Source organism: Fragaria vesca, linkage group LG6 (assembly GCF_000184155.1).
Source record: "Fragaria vesca subsp. vesca linkage group LG6, FraVesHawaii_1.0, whole genome shotgun sequence".
Classification (NCBI taxonomy): Eukaryota; Viridiplantae; Streptophyta; class Magnoliopsida; order Rosales; family Rosaceae; genus Fragaria; species Fragaria vesca.
In genome coordinates this window covers 21,539,097-21,552,511 of record NC_020496.1, presented here as the reverse complement: position 1 = coordinate 21,552,511, position 13,415 = coordinate 21,539,097, and the positions used below count along the sequence as shown (strand labels likewise).

Below are 13,415 nucleotides of genomic sequence, written 5' to 3'. Positions count from 1 at the left end.
GTCCACTCACTCTAACGTTNTTAAATGTTTTCCCCTGGGCCCTTCGTTTTAAATTGCCCAGTCTGCAGAGTTCGGGTTGGATCTAGTAGGAGACGAGGCATAGTCACCCGCTTTTTCGGCCAGTTTTCATCAGTAGGTTACATGTTCAACCTACTTGTGTTTTTCTTGCTTCCGCTTGTGTTTAGTAGCTCTGAATACTTTAGAATTTTGTATATTATGTGATATTCAGAAGCGTTAAATTAAGAGTGTAATATGAAATTTTCGAGTTAGGGTTGTCCATCTGCAAGGGAGATTTTCTTAATCTTTTCAGTAAATTTTCCTTGGAGGTGGTCCCCGCACGACTTACTCTGGGTTTCAGGGTGAAATTCGGGGTGGGTCGTGTCAATAATATACCTAAAAAAATTTAATCAAAGAACAAGAACGTGTACCTTATAATTAGACATTTTTTTTACCATGTAGAGAGACACCAAATGTGAGGTTAGGAATAAAAAAAATCATTCTATTACAAATGACATACTTATGTATATAATATATATAGTATATATATACACTCAAGTTAGTAATAACAATATAAGAAATTAAAGAATGTAATTTTGTCATAAATCCAACTAAATTTTAGCTCAGTATTTGAGTTTCAAATTGATGCTAAAATTGAGAAAGATACCAAATTTAGATTTCTACCGTCTGAAGGGCAAATTAGAGAAACCAAAAACTGAATAAAACTATTAATTATAGACATTTGCTCTATATGGTAAATTTGCTTATGTGGAGTGGGTGTAAACTGAAAAAAAAATATGTACGGGTTTATCTTAAAAGATGTCTAGTATTTTAGGTTTTTATCTAATTTTCTTTAAACTCTAACCCAGAATTTATCATATTCGGTCATTTTATGAAATGAGGGCAAAAAAAAAAAAAAAAAAAAATACATACCATACCCTGTCTTCTAGAGCAGAGGTTTGGTGGTGTGTTGTTTACCAGAGCTCTCAGTACAAATAATCAATATAAATAGCATTCCTCTATAATGGTGGGTAAAGAGAAGATGAGAGAACATATGAGAGGTACTGTGATCAATGTTCTAAAAATCTCCGCCTAGAGCTGATTATTTCCCGCCTAGGCGCTAAGCGGTGCTTCACCGTTTCCGTCTAGAGAGCTAAAAAACTGATTAATCCCCAATCAATCTCCTGATTAACCCGCCTAGGCGCTACTCACCGGTTGTCAGTCCGACTAGCGCCTAGCATTTTTTAGAACATTGACTGTGATATGATTGTGGGGGCAAACACATTCAAATAGCATTGAAATATGAAACCCAGACAACTTCAGCTCGGCAAAACTAAAAGCCAACTCGAGGCAGCTGCACCTACTTGTCCCTATGTGCGTCCGCCAGTGGTTCTATGGAGACGTTAGCATTCAACTTGAGGATGAAGTGAACTGTTTCTATTTATTCTTTTTTCTTCTCTTTTTTTCTTTGTTGATGTTTCATCTATCTTTTTATTTATTTTTATATTCGATTGTTTTATTTTTAATCGGCATCGAAGCTTTTTCCAAGTAACTGTCGTTTGAAGGATTCTCAATTCTAAGTTCAATGAAGTAGAGCCAGCAAATTAATCACAAACTACCTAACTGAAACCAATCAAACATTCATATATGTAAGCATACCATAAGACTATTAACTAAGCACGATTAGCACCCTCTTTGCTGCTTCTATACCGGTTCAAAATCCTACTAAAAATAACATGTAATAATTACATGGTTGCGGTAGAAGTATAGAAGTCTAAAAATGTATGTAGGGTGAGAAGAAAATGTAGAGTGAACAAAGTAGAATTGGAAAAATGGTATTTTAGGTATTGTAAATGGGTCGGGTGAACAAAGTAGAATTACAATTAAATATATACAAGTATGGTGTGAAGAGAATATAGGGTGAATAAAGTGGTTTGTGGGGTGACAATAGACACACCCATTATGTTATTAATCACTGTAATTGATCATGGTAATCTATTCTACATATTACTTAATTTTCGGGTGGTGAAAGCTTGTCTATCCATTTACATGAGTACTAAATGAAATGATTATCTTTTACTATCAAAAAACTCTAAACCCATTTATTTTTATTTTGCTGTTTTCTTCTTGATTTTTTTTTTCATACCCAATACAACACTTTTAAACTCATACTATACCTCTAAAATCTCAAAACCGGCTCCGCTCTTCTTGATTTTTTTCATACCCTATACAACACTTTTAAACTTCTCATACTATACCTCTAAAATCTCAAAACCGGCTCTGCTGTATATGAACATAAAAAGGGTTTTACAAAGAAACAAATATTTGCATGAATATTTTCTTCATCTGATGTAGGAGTCTTTAAAGCAAAGACTTGAACAATGGAGAATCAAAGTGATTTTAAAACTAAGATAGTTTGTGCGAGTAACATCATAGTATCATATTTGACATCTATGTATCATGAAAAAGTTACCGTTAAAAAATTAACCGTAAATTATTTTAAGTTTAACTTATAGATCTCACAAAAATACGAATTACCAAAAAAAAAAAAAAGAAGAAGTTATATTTTATTTTTATTTGTAAATTCAATAAGGCAACTACTAGTCTACTACATCATATCACAATATAATAGTAAATGTGATTTATTACTCATTATGAGGGAGTGAGTGACTCAGTGACTGACAATCCAGATTGAAGTCCCATATATGACAAAGTAAACTCTTTGAGATTTGCAAATTGGAGAGGGAGTGATCCATTGGAGAGAGAAGGGATCAAAGGCCAGCTAGCTAGCTTGTTGCAAGAGTGGGCAATAACCAAGTGGCTAAAATGTAATGAGAGTCACTTGGAAAATGTAAGATGTCAGTCATAGACATTTCTATTCTCATTGAGAAAGAGCATTAATCAAGTGTCCTTCCCCCTTTCACCCCTTCCAACCCTCTCTAATAATTGCAATCCAAATCCCAATGCCTATCTTTCCCCCCAACACTGCTTATTTCTTGTAACTTGGCTTCCCCTTTGACCAAACTCCACTTGCACTACACTCCCAAGTCTCTAGTTTAGGACCATTTTGGCTCCACTTAACGCCAAAAATAACCAATTGTAATATTGTCTCATCTATTACCTATACAGTTTCAAAGAATTTTGCACAAGAATGAACAAATCCCTTTTAACTTTTGCCTTGGTGAGAGGTGAAAGATTTCCAAAACTAAAATGGTAAACGATTCATTCAAGGAAAATTTTCTTTACATACGCCAAAACCTTACAAGAATTACGGCTGCGATGAACCCCTAGTCTAAAGAACCAACGCTTATCAAACACTCGAAAATACTAAAGAAGCAACGCTAATCGAACACTGAAAATACTAATGCTTGTAGAGAAGTGCAAATAACAACGACATTATAAATTGCATTTGCATTCCTCTACAAGACTTGCAACAAAGCTCTTTTGGAGCTTTTATCATAAAAAGGAAGAAAAACTGAAAAATCCTACACATAAAAACAAACATACAATTGCGGGAGGGCACGTGGTGAAGCTAGTAGTCACGTGACTTGCGAGCAAGACGAAGCTGCATTGTGGCAGCACTAGACCTAACCGAGAAGACTCCATTCCAGATGTCAGTGAAAGCCCTGATGATTATGCCATGGTTGCAGGGAGCATTGAGCTGCAGGAAACAGTTGAGAAGCTCCCGGAGATCATCTTTCGAGTATATCTCGTTCTCCAAAATCATCTGAAGCATGGAATGCCTGAAGTCCAAGTAAGGGTCGCCGGAGTCTTTCTCCACCGCAACGCTCTCCCCGCCAACTCTCCCGAACCCCTTGACGGGCGTGGCGGTCTTGGCGACGGTCTCGTGGTCGGAAAACGAAGCGTAGTCGTCGGTGTTGGGGGAGAATGTGGTGGTGGTGGAGGAGTCTTTGTTGTAGGAGCTCGAAGCAGAAGAGTAGTTGTGGTGGCTTTGTTTGCGACCGCCGAACTTGGTGGTGACGGGCTTGGCTTTATTGCGGAACATATGGAAGAGCCTTGGTCTTCTGCAGCTGCTGCAGCCTATGTCGACGGCGGTGACAGTGTTGAGGAGCTTCTTTCTGGTTATGGTAGGCATTGTTGGTGAAGGAGTGAAGCAGAAGAAGGAGAAGAAGAAGAAGAAGAAGAAGAAGAAGAGTGAGAGTTGGGATGAGGATGAAGAAGGGTGTGGGGGGGAGTGATGGGAGTGAGTATATAAAAGCGTGCATGTGAGCTCTCCGCTGCTCTCCTGAGGGGTCCCTGTGCTTGCTATGATTACAGCTCTTGTTTTTCTCTTTAATGACAGGCTGATCTGAACCGCAAAAGATTAGATTTGATATCTTCGTAGTAATCATGATCGACTTTTCTGGATATTAATTTTGACTAGATGCCTCTCTCACAGTCTCACGTGAAGGAAGGCTCATAATTAGTTTGTTTTAATGTTTAACTAAAAATAATATCCAAGACCAAGTAAGGTAAATGTTCCGGTGAGGGAGGTGGTGGCTATCGGCTAACCCGACTGAAAATCGTGTCTTTGAAAATATCAATGATATATTCAAACTCAGGACAGAAAATACTATTACATGCTCTCTGTACTGATTATGGGTAGATAAAAAGTTTGTATACATGATCACAGTGATACATAAAATGATACATAAAATAAGCGTAATCATTTGACGGTAAACTGCATTTATGCCTACCAATTAAACATGACAAGTAAAGTTATAGGCAAATTTAAATATAAAAAAACTTAAATAAAACCTAGCCTTAAAAGGGTAGCCCATCCATTTCTTGCCTCAAGAGCCCAAGATCCAAGCCCAGGCTCAAAACAAGTCCAGCCCCAAGTCTGGGTGACCCATGATGCAAATCCGTCCAAATCAATCGAACGTCGCCAATAGTCCTGATCATAAACCCTAATCCGAGCAGATCCGCCCGTCGCCACCATGAACACCAACAACACAACCGCGTTCCAGCCACACCACGCCATAATCAGGCAACCATGCCCAGGAGATTCATCAGAGAAACCCAAACCTCCGACCAGATCAGCATACGGCCACCAGACCACCGTCGCGACTCCTAAGACACCGGAGCTAGCAGGTAGCCACATACAGTTCACCGCCTCCCAAGCACTTCGGCGACACCTTCCAAGTCTACATTTGCGACCCCAAAATGTCTTTGGATCCAACCGATCTGATCAGACCCTGACTCACCGTCGCCAAGTCCGGCTGGAAAACAAATGACCGTCCAGTTACCACGACACCCAGACCCTTAGCTCCCTTCTCATCCATTGAAACCACTAACAGATCCGGCGGTCCTGTCATCCAACAATCCAAACCAAACTGGGTTGAGGAGACTCCATAGATCCTCCCATCCCGAGCACGATCAACGCCGAGGATTTCCTCCATGCAGTCGCCATGAATAAGTCACAATCATCGCCATCTTGCTTGAATGAAGAACGTCGGAGCCGCCAAACGAAACCTCGGTTTCGCAAATCAAGCCCCCTCCGAAAAGACCGTAGACGCTTAATTTTCTTTTGTATTTGTTATATTTCGACTGAAAATCGTATAAAATCGACCTAAAGAGAAAATATAAAAATACTAGTTGGTGTACATGAGTTGTTTATTGATAAAAATCGAATACTTCGATTTTGAATTCGAGCAAAGACTTAACATGACCAATATTAAGAAACGTAAATCTACATGCTTGAGACCTTACATATATTAATTACATGAGGTTCAAGTTTGAAGTCTTTTCTTTTTTACATAACCAAAATATAACATTTTTTTTTTATCGGGTAAATAACTCAAATACTACAACTAGTCTTTCGTGAATCAAACTCACAACCTCTCACTTTTTAATTAAAGGGAGACTATGTCGCTAGACCAAATGGTACTGGACAAAAATATAACATTTTAAATGAACCATAAATCAAGATTGTATCATAAGGTAATTTGAAAAACAAGATAGAATTTGAAATCGATATAAACTTATATAAGTTTATAATAAACTTATAAACTTATACACCCCACATACATCGATGAGATTTGAACCCATGAACCTCAACATTGTTAGTTATTGTTGGTTAGCTTACCTAACCAATCAAGCCACAATTTTATCCGTAATTATTTGGTACCCACTCATCCATATGTATGCAAAAGGATATGTGTTTCACTAGTTTTTAGTGTTTGAGTTGTTTTTGTTGTTGTTGTTGAGAAAATAGACAATTTCATTAACTTGTCCAAGGCCAGAAGACGCTTATATCAGTTTGCCTACTTACGACCAATCAGTCTTACTGGCAACAAGCACTAACAAAGAGACAGGTAGTCCTCATTACAAATGCGCTCAGTTAAGCCTATCACATCTAATTTCTAACTAAACCTATCTAAATTCCATGTAGCAGTAATACCAATCGCCTATGGATCTCAATTGGTGTACAACAAAGTAGTACCGAAATCTAAACAAGAAAATAGTCTTCTATTAGATGTCTAGGTAAGAAATAAGGAAATTAAGCTACCTCCTTGCCCTTATTAGTAGGGCTAGCCTCTCCCTGATCAGACCTTGAGGATGTTATGCGAGACGGAGTAGATAATTTACGGGAAAGCTTTGGCTCAGGTCCACCAAAAACCTTGCATAAAAGAATAAGCCCAAATTCAGGCCCAAAAACCCATATCCAAGCCAATACCTTAGCAGCACCAAACCCTTCTCTCTTCCAGGCAAACAACTCCTCTCTCTAGCGGCCATACCTTCAGGTACATGACAACATATGTCGCCGCTGCTGGGGACCAGTGTCCATACCCAATCAATCTCACCACGATGTCAGGCCGTGGCTTGTCAGCTGCCACCACAACCAACTGCAGTCCGAAGTTGTTGAGTTCAGGGATGACGCCATCCAAGGGTAGGACCATTGAAGCCTTCAATCAAATTATAGTAATAGGTTCCTCTAGATTATGTAAGGATATGAGAAGAGTGCTGAGGGAACAACGAAAGGGAGAAGCTGGGATGGAGGAGATGGAGTGGAAGAGACGGGTGCTAGGGTTTGAAGCTGCGCTAGAATGCTAGGGTGAGAGAAAACTCTTCTAGTTTTTTGGAGCAGAGCCAAGTCTTAACTTACTTTAACTGTTGTTTTTGGTGGAACTCTTACGTTGTGTTTGGATGAAGAAATTCCATTTTTCAAAAAAATTTCAAAATTATGGGAATTACAATTCCATGAATTTAAATTTCATTGATTGAGAATTTTATTGTTTGGATTTCATGATGTAGAATTTTAAAATGACAAGAATCAGTATTTAGACTAGCCTCAATTGAGGGAATTGACAAATGACGCCTATTTTGTGAGGAATTCAAGTCGAGAATTTAAGCTCCTAAATTCCACGATTATTTTCTTATGGAAATTGCAAATTTCACGGGATAATAATCCAAACGGTGGAAAGAGTCAAAAGAAATTGAGAATTCCTCATTTTTGATTAAATTCTTGGGAATTCACCTGCATCTAAACACACATAACGTTTGAGTTGTTTATTTGATAAAAATAAAAACTGATAAAGAAATTGATGAAATTAGTGTTGAAACTAGGATTGCTTGTAATCATTCTCTTTTGTTTAATGAAGTTTCACCTTTATGCAGTGAGTGATATGAGAGCTGTGAAAATGGGGTAATTGGAGAAGCAGTACAAGACTACAAGGTGTCAGAGTGGTGGAGTGCAAACAAACCTAGATATCGATAGTTTATCATTTCTTGTCTTAACGTGTAGCTCTCATTGACATCAACTTCGTCAAATACAAGGGTGGTGACCACAAAAATGTGATCACTTGATGACCGTGATCATTGTATCTTTCATTTGCCAAAAATGTGATGAAATAAAGAGCTTTATTTATCAAACAAGAACAGGTCAGAAATGTGATAATGTCCACAAGGAAGCAGCCTAGCTAGTTTGTTGGCACTCGAGAGTTCTAGTATAATCTCATCCACCAAGCAACAATCAAATGTAGACACAATTCATTGACTTATCCATCCAATTGTAAGCCTAATCTTTGCATCCTAAAGAAGAACATGGTGGGCAAGGGCAGATCACAGTGAAACTTTATTCTTGATCAAGCTTGCCACATGCTCAGCAACCCACAATGATCCAGCTTCAGTGCAACAGAAAGCATGCGTATGACCCTCTCTTTCAATTGATAGAGCAGCATCAGGGACCTGCTTGGCAATCTGGGACCACGTGAATGCAAAATAAGCCCAGATGTTCAAGTTGAAAATCGCCAAAAGCAAAACGATGAAGAACAACTTATCATCATAAGTATCATCAAGTCTCATCAGTAACAGATTTATTTCAACGTTTGCAGCATCTATTTGATATGTAATTTATTAAGCATTCTCATTATCTTCATCTGATTGAGAAAGAGTCTTCTACTATTCATAGTTATCAAAATCATTATGGTTTTCTCAAATGACATCCATCCAAGTTCATCATATTACACCTTTGATTACCATGTTAGTATATGGTAATCTGTCACAAATTCACAACTTCATTAACAAAGAAAAAACAAAAGTTGTTTGGTCCAAGCATGCTCCTACAGAATTGAATGTGATAAACGATGCGAAACCTTTGGGATTTCATAAACCTTTGGGGTTTCATAAAGGGATTTATTTTACTTTTAAATGTCCAATCTTGTTATAATTTTAAACAGAACTAGAGAAAAAAAAATTAAATTAAATGAACCCTCTTTATAGCAAGTACTAGCTATAGGTCTCTGTTGAACCCATTTTGATACTTGAGGAGTTCTGTTCCGAAAAACGGAGTTAATACAAAAATGCAACCAAAGTTGAATCTAAAAAGAGCAGGGGTATTGGGGTCATGAATTAGTAAACACACATTTAGCACAAACAGGCAGACAGACGAATTCCCACTCAAAATTTCTGGAACCTGGTTTTTCTTAAATTTATGATTTTATGGTAACTACTCAAATTACCTCTTCAAACATTTGCAGTGGACCCCAGTGATCATCAATGCCGAACAAAAATGCAATCTTGTGCTGATTTTCCCTCATGAATGCCCAATCTGGTGTTTCTGAAAGCTAAGACACGATGTCCCTATGATAAGCACAATATGCTTGAAGTTTAACTTTCCTACACATACTATACATGCATCAATTTTGGTCGTTGAAAGTTAAGAACAATGCATGGAACTATGGAAGGAACTATCATATGTTAACTAAACAGACTGACATTAGTGCAGCAGCATATTTATATTTCTAGCGCAGGTGTATCGGTGCTAGCACTACGTTAAAGATGAGGAAGGAGACAGCAGATTCCAAAGGTTCCACACATATGGCTAGTATTGAGTAACAATATCAGCATAAAAGGAAGGTGGCAGAAAGATCAACCATTTATAACATGATGACACCCAGATGTTATTTAAATACTAGTCATTTACTACAGTTATTTTCAAATCATATGGGCATATGGCTTAAACTCATCATTAATTTTTTTTTTTTTTTTTTTCTAAATTCTACAACAAAGCCAGAACTTTACCTTTTGGAATTCGGTCTTTGCCATAAATAGAATGTTCCTCATGGTGTGGTACTGCACATATACAAATCAAAGATTATAAAAAGATGCAAAAGAAACACACAGATAAGAGCAAAAGACACACACAGACAAGAACTAACTATGTGATAGTGGAGTACAATAGTTAAAAGATTAACAATTTAGCATGCAGGAAAAAAAAAATGATGACATTTCCAAAATATGAATGATCTAACAAGACAACATCAATCTATTAGAACACATTTCATTACCTTTACTAAGTGAGAGCAAGCAGCCTCAATTGAAGCAGCTGACCATGACTTCCCAAGGAATGTGAGCACAACTAACCTCAAAAGTGATCTAGGCAACAATCCCAAGAGCGCAACAATAATGCTCAAGGCAACACAGACAAAGCGAGACCTGAAACACAGTGTTTTGTCTTAATCTCTATGATGCCTTATGTAGATTGTCAGAACGCATATTGTTTTAACAAGGTTAATCAACTGAAATACATTTGAACCAGGTGAGAAACCAAAATAAAAGGTTGAATATTAACTGACTCGGTCGTTTCTCATTAAACTAATATGTTAAGTTACGCAAGAAAGCAAATAACAAGGGCGACGACTGCTAACACGAAAGCATACCCTAATAAATGTCTGTTAAATGGAAATGAAGTAGAGAGATGCCACTAAATGTAAACTACAAGATCAATAGCTTTGCCACTCACAACAAAGAAAGAACTTTACTCTGCAATTTTCGCAATAGAAGTCTGCTTTGTAGATTGTGGGTTCAAAGCCAAAAAAGGATATAACCCGACAAAATAAGTTACCTACAATGCTCGCAAAATATGTCAGGGGGACAAGTTCTCCAAAGCGAGAACTTATAGGAGAAGTATGACAGAGTAGTAAACAATATTTTACCTTCTCTGGAGACATTCTAAACATTTCCATAGATATATATGCACCAATAGAATGTCCTACCTGCAGCAAATTAAGTGTAAGTTCACAAGGAAAAAGAATAAAAACCAATAAGTGAAGAACACAATTTTTTTAATTCTTTCCTGATGTCATTATGTGGAAGTTGAAAAATACAGAAATAACTAAGATCATGTGAAAACTACTTCAGAACCAGAAATGCTGAGAGGTTTCCGTCTCCCAATCATTTGGCATAGATGAGCATCACTACTGACATTGATTGATTACTAAAATCTTGTTACTTGCTTTCTAATGAGACAGATACGATCTCAATCTCTCCTTCACTCTGAAATTTGACAGATGTAGTTTATATTCATTGAAAAAAAAAAACCTTATGTAACAATATAAAAAAAGCGAACAAGAGAAAAATTTGTGTACTAACACATAAAATACTGGGAATGCTTTGTGTACTAATCCTTTTTAGTAACAAAACACATGGATTAACGAGTAGTTGGTGGGACTATGAATGTTTCTTGCAATATTGTTGATGAGATTGTGAGCAACAAAGGTGCCGGATACAGCATTCCTGATAAACAATTGATAGTGGAAATCAAAGCTATAAGATATTTAACTTAGTTCCTCAATTTAAATGTGATTTAAGAATAGCTAATTAGCTTTTGTACTTTTACGACCCTCTCTTCCAAACAACAAAGCCCTTTCCAGAGACAACACCACATTGAAAATAGAAATAGATCAAAGATGGAAATGATCTGACCAGTAATAAAGGGACTGCAGTATTTTGCAATTCCTGTTTGATGAAGTCCATCTGCAAAGCACATATTGAATTCAGAACTATATGTGACGCTAATTTATTAAATACATTTCAAATAGGAAAATTGGTGTGACAGTGTCATTGGGAAAGAAAAGAACTGGAAATAAGGGAAACAAAATATGAACAGGATCTGAGACCACAAAGTTACATCTGAAAGTCAAACTGAATTTCTTCGGCTAATTATACATGAAATAAAACAAAAGCTTATACTCACAGAAGCACAGTTCAATAATTTTTTGATATTGGTTCACGACTCTATCATCATTGAGCACATTGTCCAACAATAAGCAGATCCATTGACAAGGACTTTGATTTCGAAGGTGCAACATTCAATCTGCTTTTGTTCTCGATTATATAGAAGACACTTTTAAGTGGCCACCAAATATACCAATAACGCAATCAGTTTACCTTGTGAATAATCTGGTCTTCTAATGAGAACAATCTTCCATGCTCCCAGTTCTATACAAGAAAACAAAAACACAAGTGTCATACCCGTGATAGAAATCAATGAAGCATGTATAATCAACTGGATGCTTCTTATAGTTTAATGTGCTATACAGTTGTTGAAAACAGAAAATCAGAAGCATAAAAAGAGTACTGTGATCAATATAATTAGTACGCTTTAGAAAATGATAATAGAATCTCAAGAATAAACTTGCATGCATAATTAGTTCACAAAACTGCCAATCGTCCTTGAAAAAACATTCAAACAGAATTCTTCCCTTCAAAATTCTTTTTTATCATAGAATAATAGTTCTACTTGGCTCTCCAACTAAGAAAGAAATTTTATAACTTCAGTTTTTCATAGAATAATAAAGAAAACAATCATTCAGTTCGTTCAACTCATGCACACTCCAACTAAGAAAGAAATTTTAGTTTTCACATACACACACACACCAAAGCTGGGAGAATTACATAAACTCCATGAGTTGTACGTTCTTAGTTTTCTTTTCTGCTAGTAAAAACTTATAACACTGGTAGTCCATTGAACAAAAACTTAATGCAAGCTACTCCGAATTTGCCACACAAATCACACTAACTTCCATTCTGGGTTCACACTTCATAGTAGCAAAAAAGGGGCCAGAAGTTAAAAATCATGCAGAGACTAACACTATATCTTCCATAAGAAAAAAGCTGCAATACCTTATTGGTGTGTGAGATATGACCAACAGCTGGAACATTGCAAGCAAGTTAGAATAGTCACGAAAACTTCAAAACGATTAAAATTAAATTAACATAAAATAAAAACCCAAGTCTTGCCTGTCACAGACGCAGTTCCACCCAGAAGCTCATATAGAGCCTCCACAAAATCTTTATAAAATGTAACAACACCTGCAACAACCAACAACACCCAATTGTAATTCTCTCAATTGAATCACTCACATACAAAACAAACCTACACAATAAGAGATAGAGAGAAAAATAAAAAACAGAAAAAGCCCACCTGGATTTCCAGGGATGAATAGAACATGAAATGTTGGATTATCAGCTTGAATCTCCATTACTTCAGTAGTATAACTGAGCAAGAAAATCACCCAAAAGCTTAAAAAAAAACAAAACCAGAATTGCAGATATTGATTTGGAGGCAAAAGTAGGAACCTTGAAACATTGCACACACGAAATGCGACACGCTTCTTCACTCGAAGCACTTCGAGTTCCGGATGTGATATGTCGTGATCCATTCCTCTGCTCCAGCAATATAATCTAGAGAGCCTTGGGCTTTTATGAGGATCAAGAACTGGGTTTTACTTCAATATTATCGTATTGGTTGGTAGCTAAGCTAAGTGCCTAATTCACAATAAATGATGAAAGCTCTTTACCAACTACATCGGTAAACAAGCAAAATGAAAATGCAAACAACAGTACGTCTGTTAAAGAGTAGTGGAGATGTGAAGAGTAGTTACCTGAAACGTAAGAGAGTGAGAGGGGATCGTGTAATGGGAAAAATGAACCCACGAAGCATTTCTTCTTGTTTTGGGAGTTTCTTGGTGTTCGAGGGCTGAATTGAAGGAAACATGACAGAGACCCTGTGGCATGTAGTTTGGGCCAAACATAGTGACATTTTGGCGAGAATATTTGAGAATCAGGAGAAATTATATGACACATTTTTTTTTTAAGGGAAAATGGAGTCGAGCTCATTTTATTAAGATCAA

The 13,415-nt window shown here is 36.9% G+C and overlaps 2 protein-coding genes across 2 annotated transcripts; both read right to left on the bottom strand.

Moving 5' to 3' along the window:
• Nucleotides 1-3,529: 3,529 nt before the first annotated feature.
• On the bottom strand, nt 3,530-4,093 carry LOC101293417. The gene has a single exon (XM_004305587.1). The coding sequence runs from the start codon at nt 4,091-4,093 to the stop codon at nt 3,530-3,532; it is 564 nt and encodes a 187-aa protein (XP_004305635.1).
• A 3,752-nt stretch (nt 4,094-7,845) lies between these two features.
• LOC101313432 (UPF0554 protein C2orf43 homolog) lies at nt 7,846-13,198 on the bottom strand. Its single transcript, XM_004303461.1, has 13 exons — nt 13,167-13,198; nt 12,862-12,981; nt 12,707-12,780; nt 12,523-12,594; nt 12,406-12,434; nt 11,671-11,721; nt 11,206-11,256; nt 10,437-10,496; nt 10,263-10,345; nt 9,789-9,936; nt 9,523-9,573; nt 8,961-9,065; nt 7,846-8,199 (listed from the first exon to the last, which is right to left on the bottom strand). The coding sequence occupies exons 2-13, from the start codon at nt 12,942-12,944 to the stop codon at nt 8,062-8,064; spliced, it is 945 nt and encodes a 314-aa protein (XP_004303509.1). The 5' UTR covers nt 12,945-12,981; nt 13,167-13,198; the 3' UTR covers nt 7,846-8,061.
• Between the last annotated feature and the right edge of the window lie 217 nt (nt 13,199-13,415).

Bases quoted from the DNA above. Each gene is read 5' to 3' on its own strand.
- LOC101293417 (XM_004305587.1), bottom strand. From the start codon at position 4,093: ATGCCTACCATAACCAGAAAGAAGCTCCTCAACACTGTCACCGCCGTC.
- LOC101313432 (XM_004303461.1), bottom strand. From the start codon at position 12,944: ATGGATCACGACATATCACATCCGGAACTCGAAGTGCTTCGAGTGAAG. The intron at 12,595-12,706 runs GTGGGCTTTTTC...TGGTTGTTGCAG, and splicing joins ATTCATCCCTGGAAATCCAG to GTGTTGTTACATTTTATAAA. The intron at 10,346-10,436 runs GTAAAATATTGT...CGAGCATTGTAG, and splicing joins TTAGAATGTCTCCAGAGAAG to GTAACTTATTTTGTCGGGTT.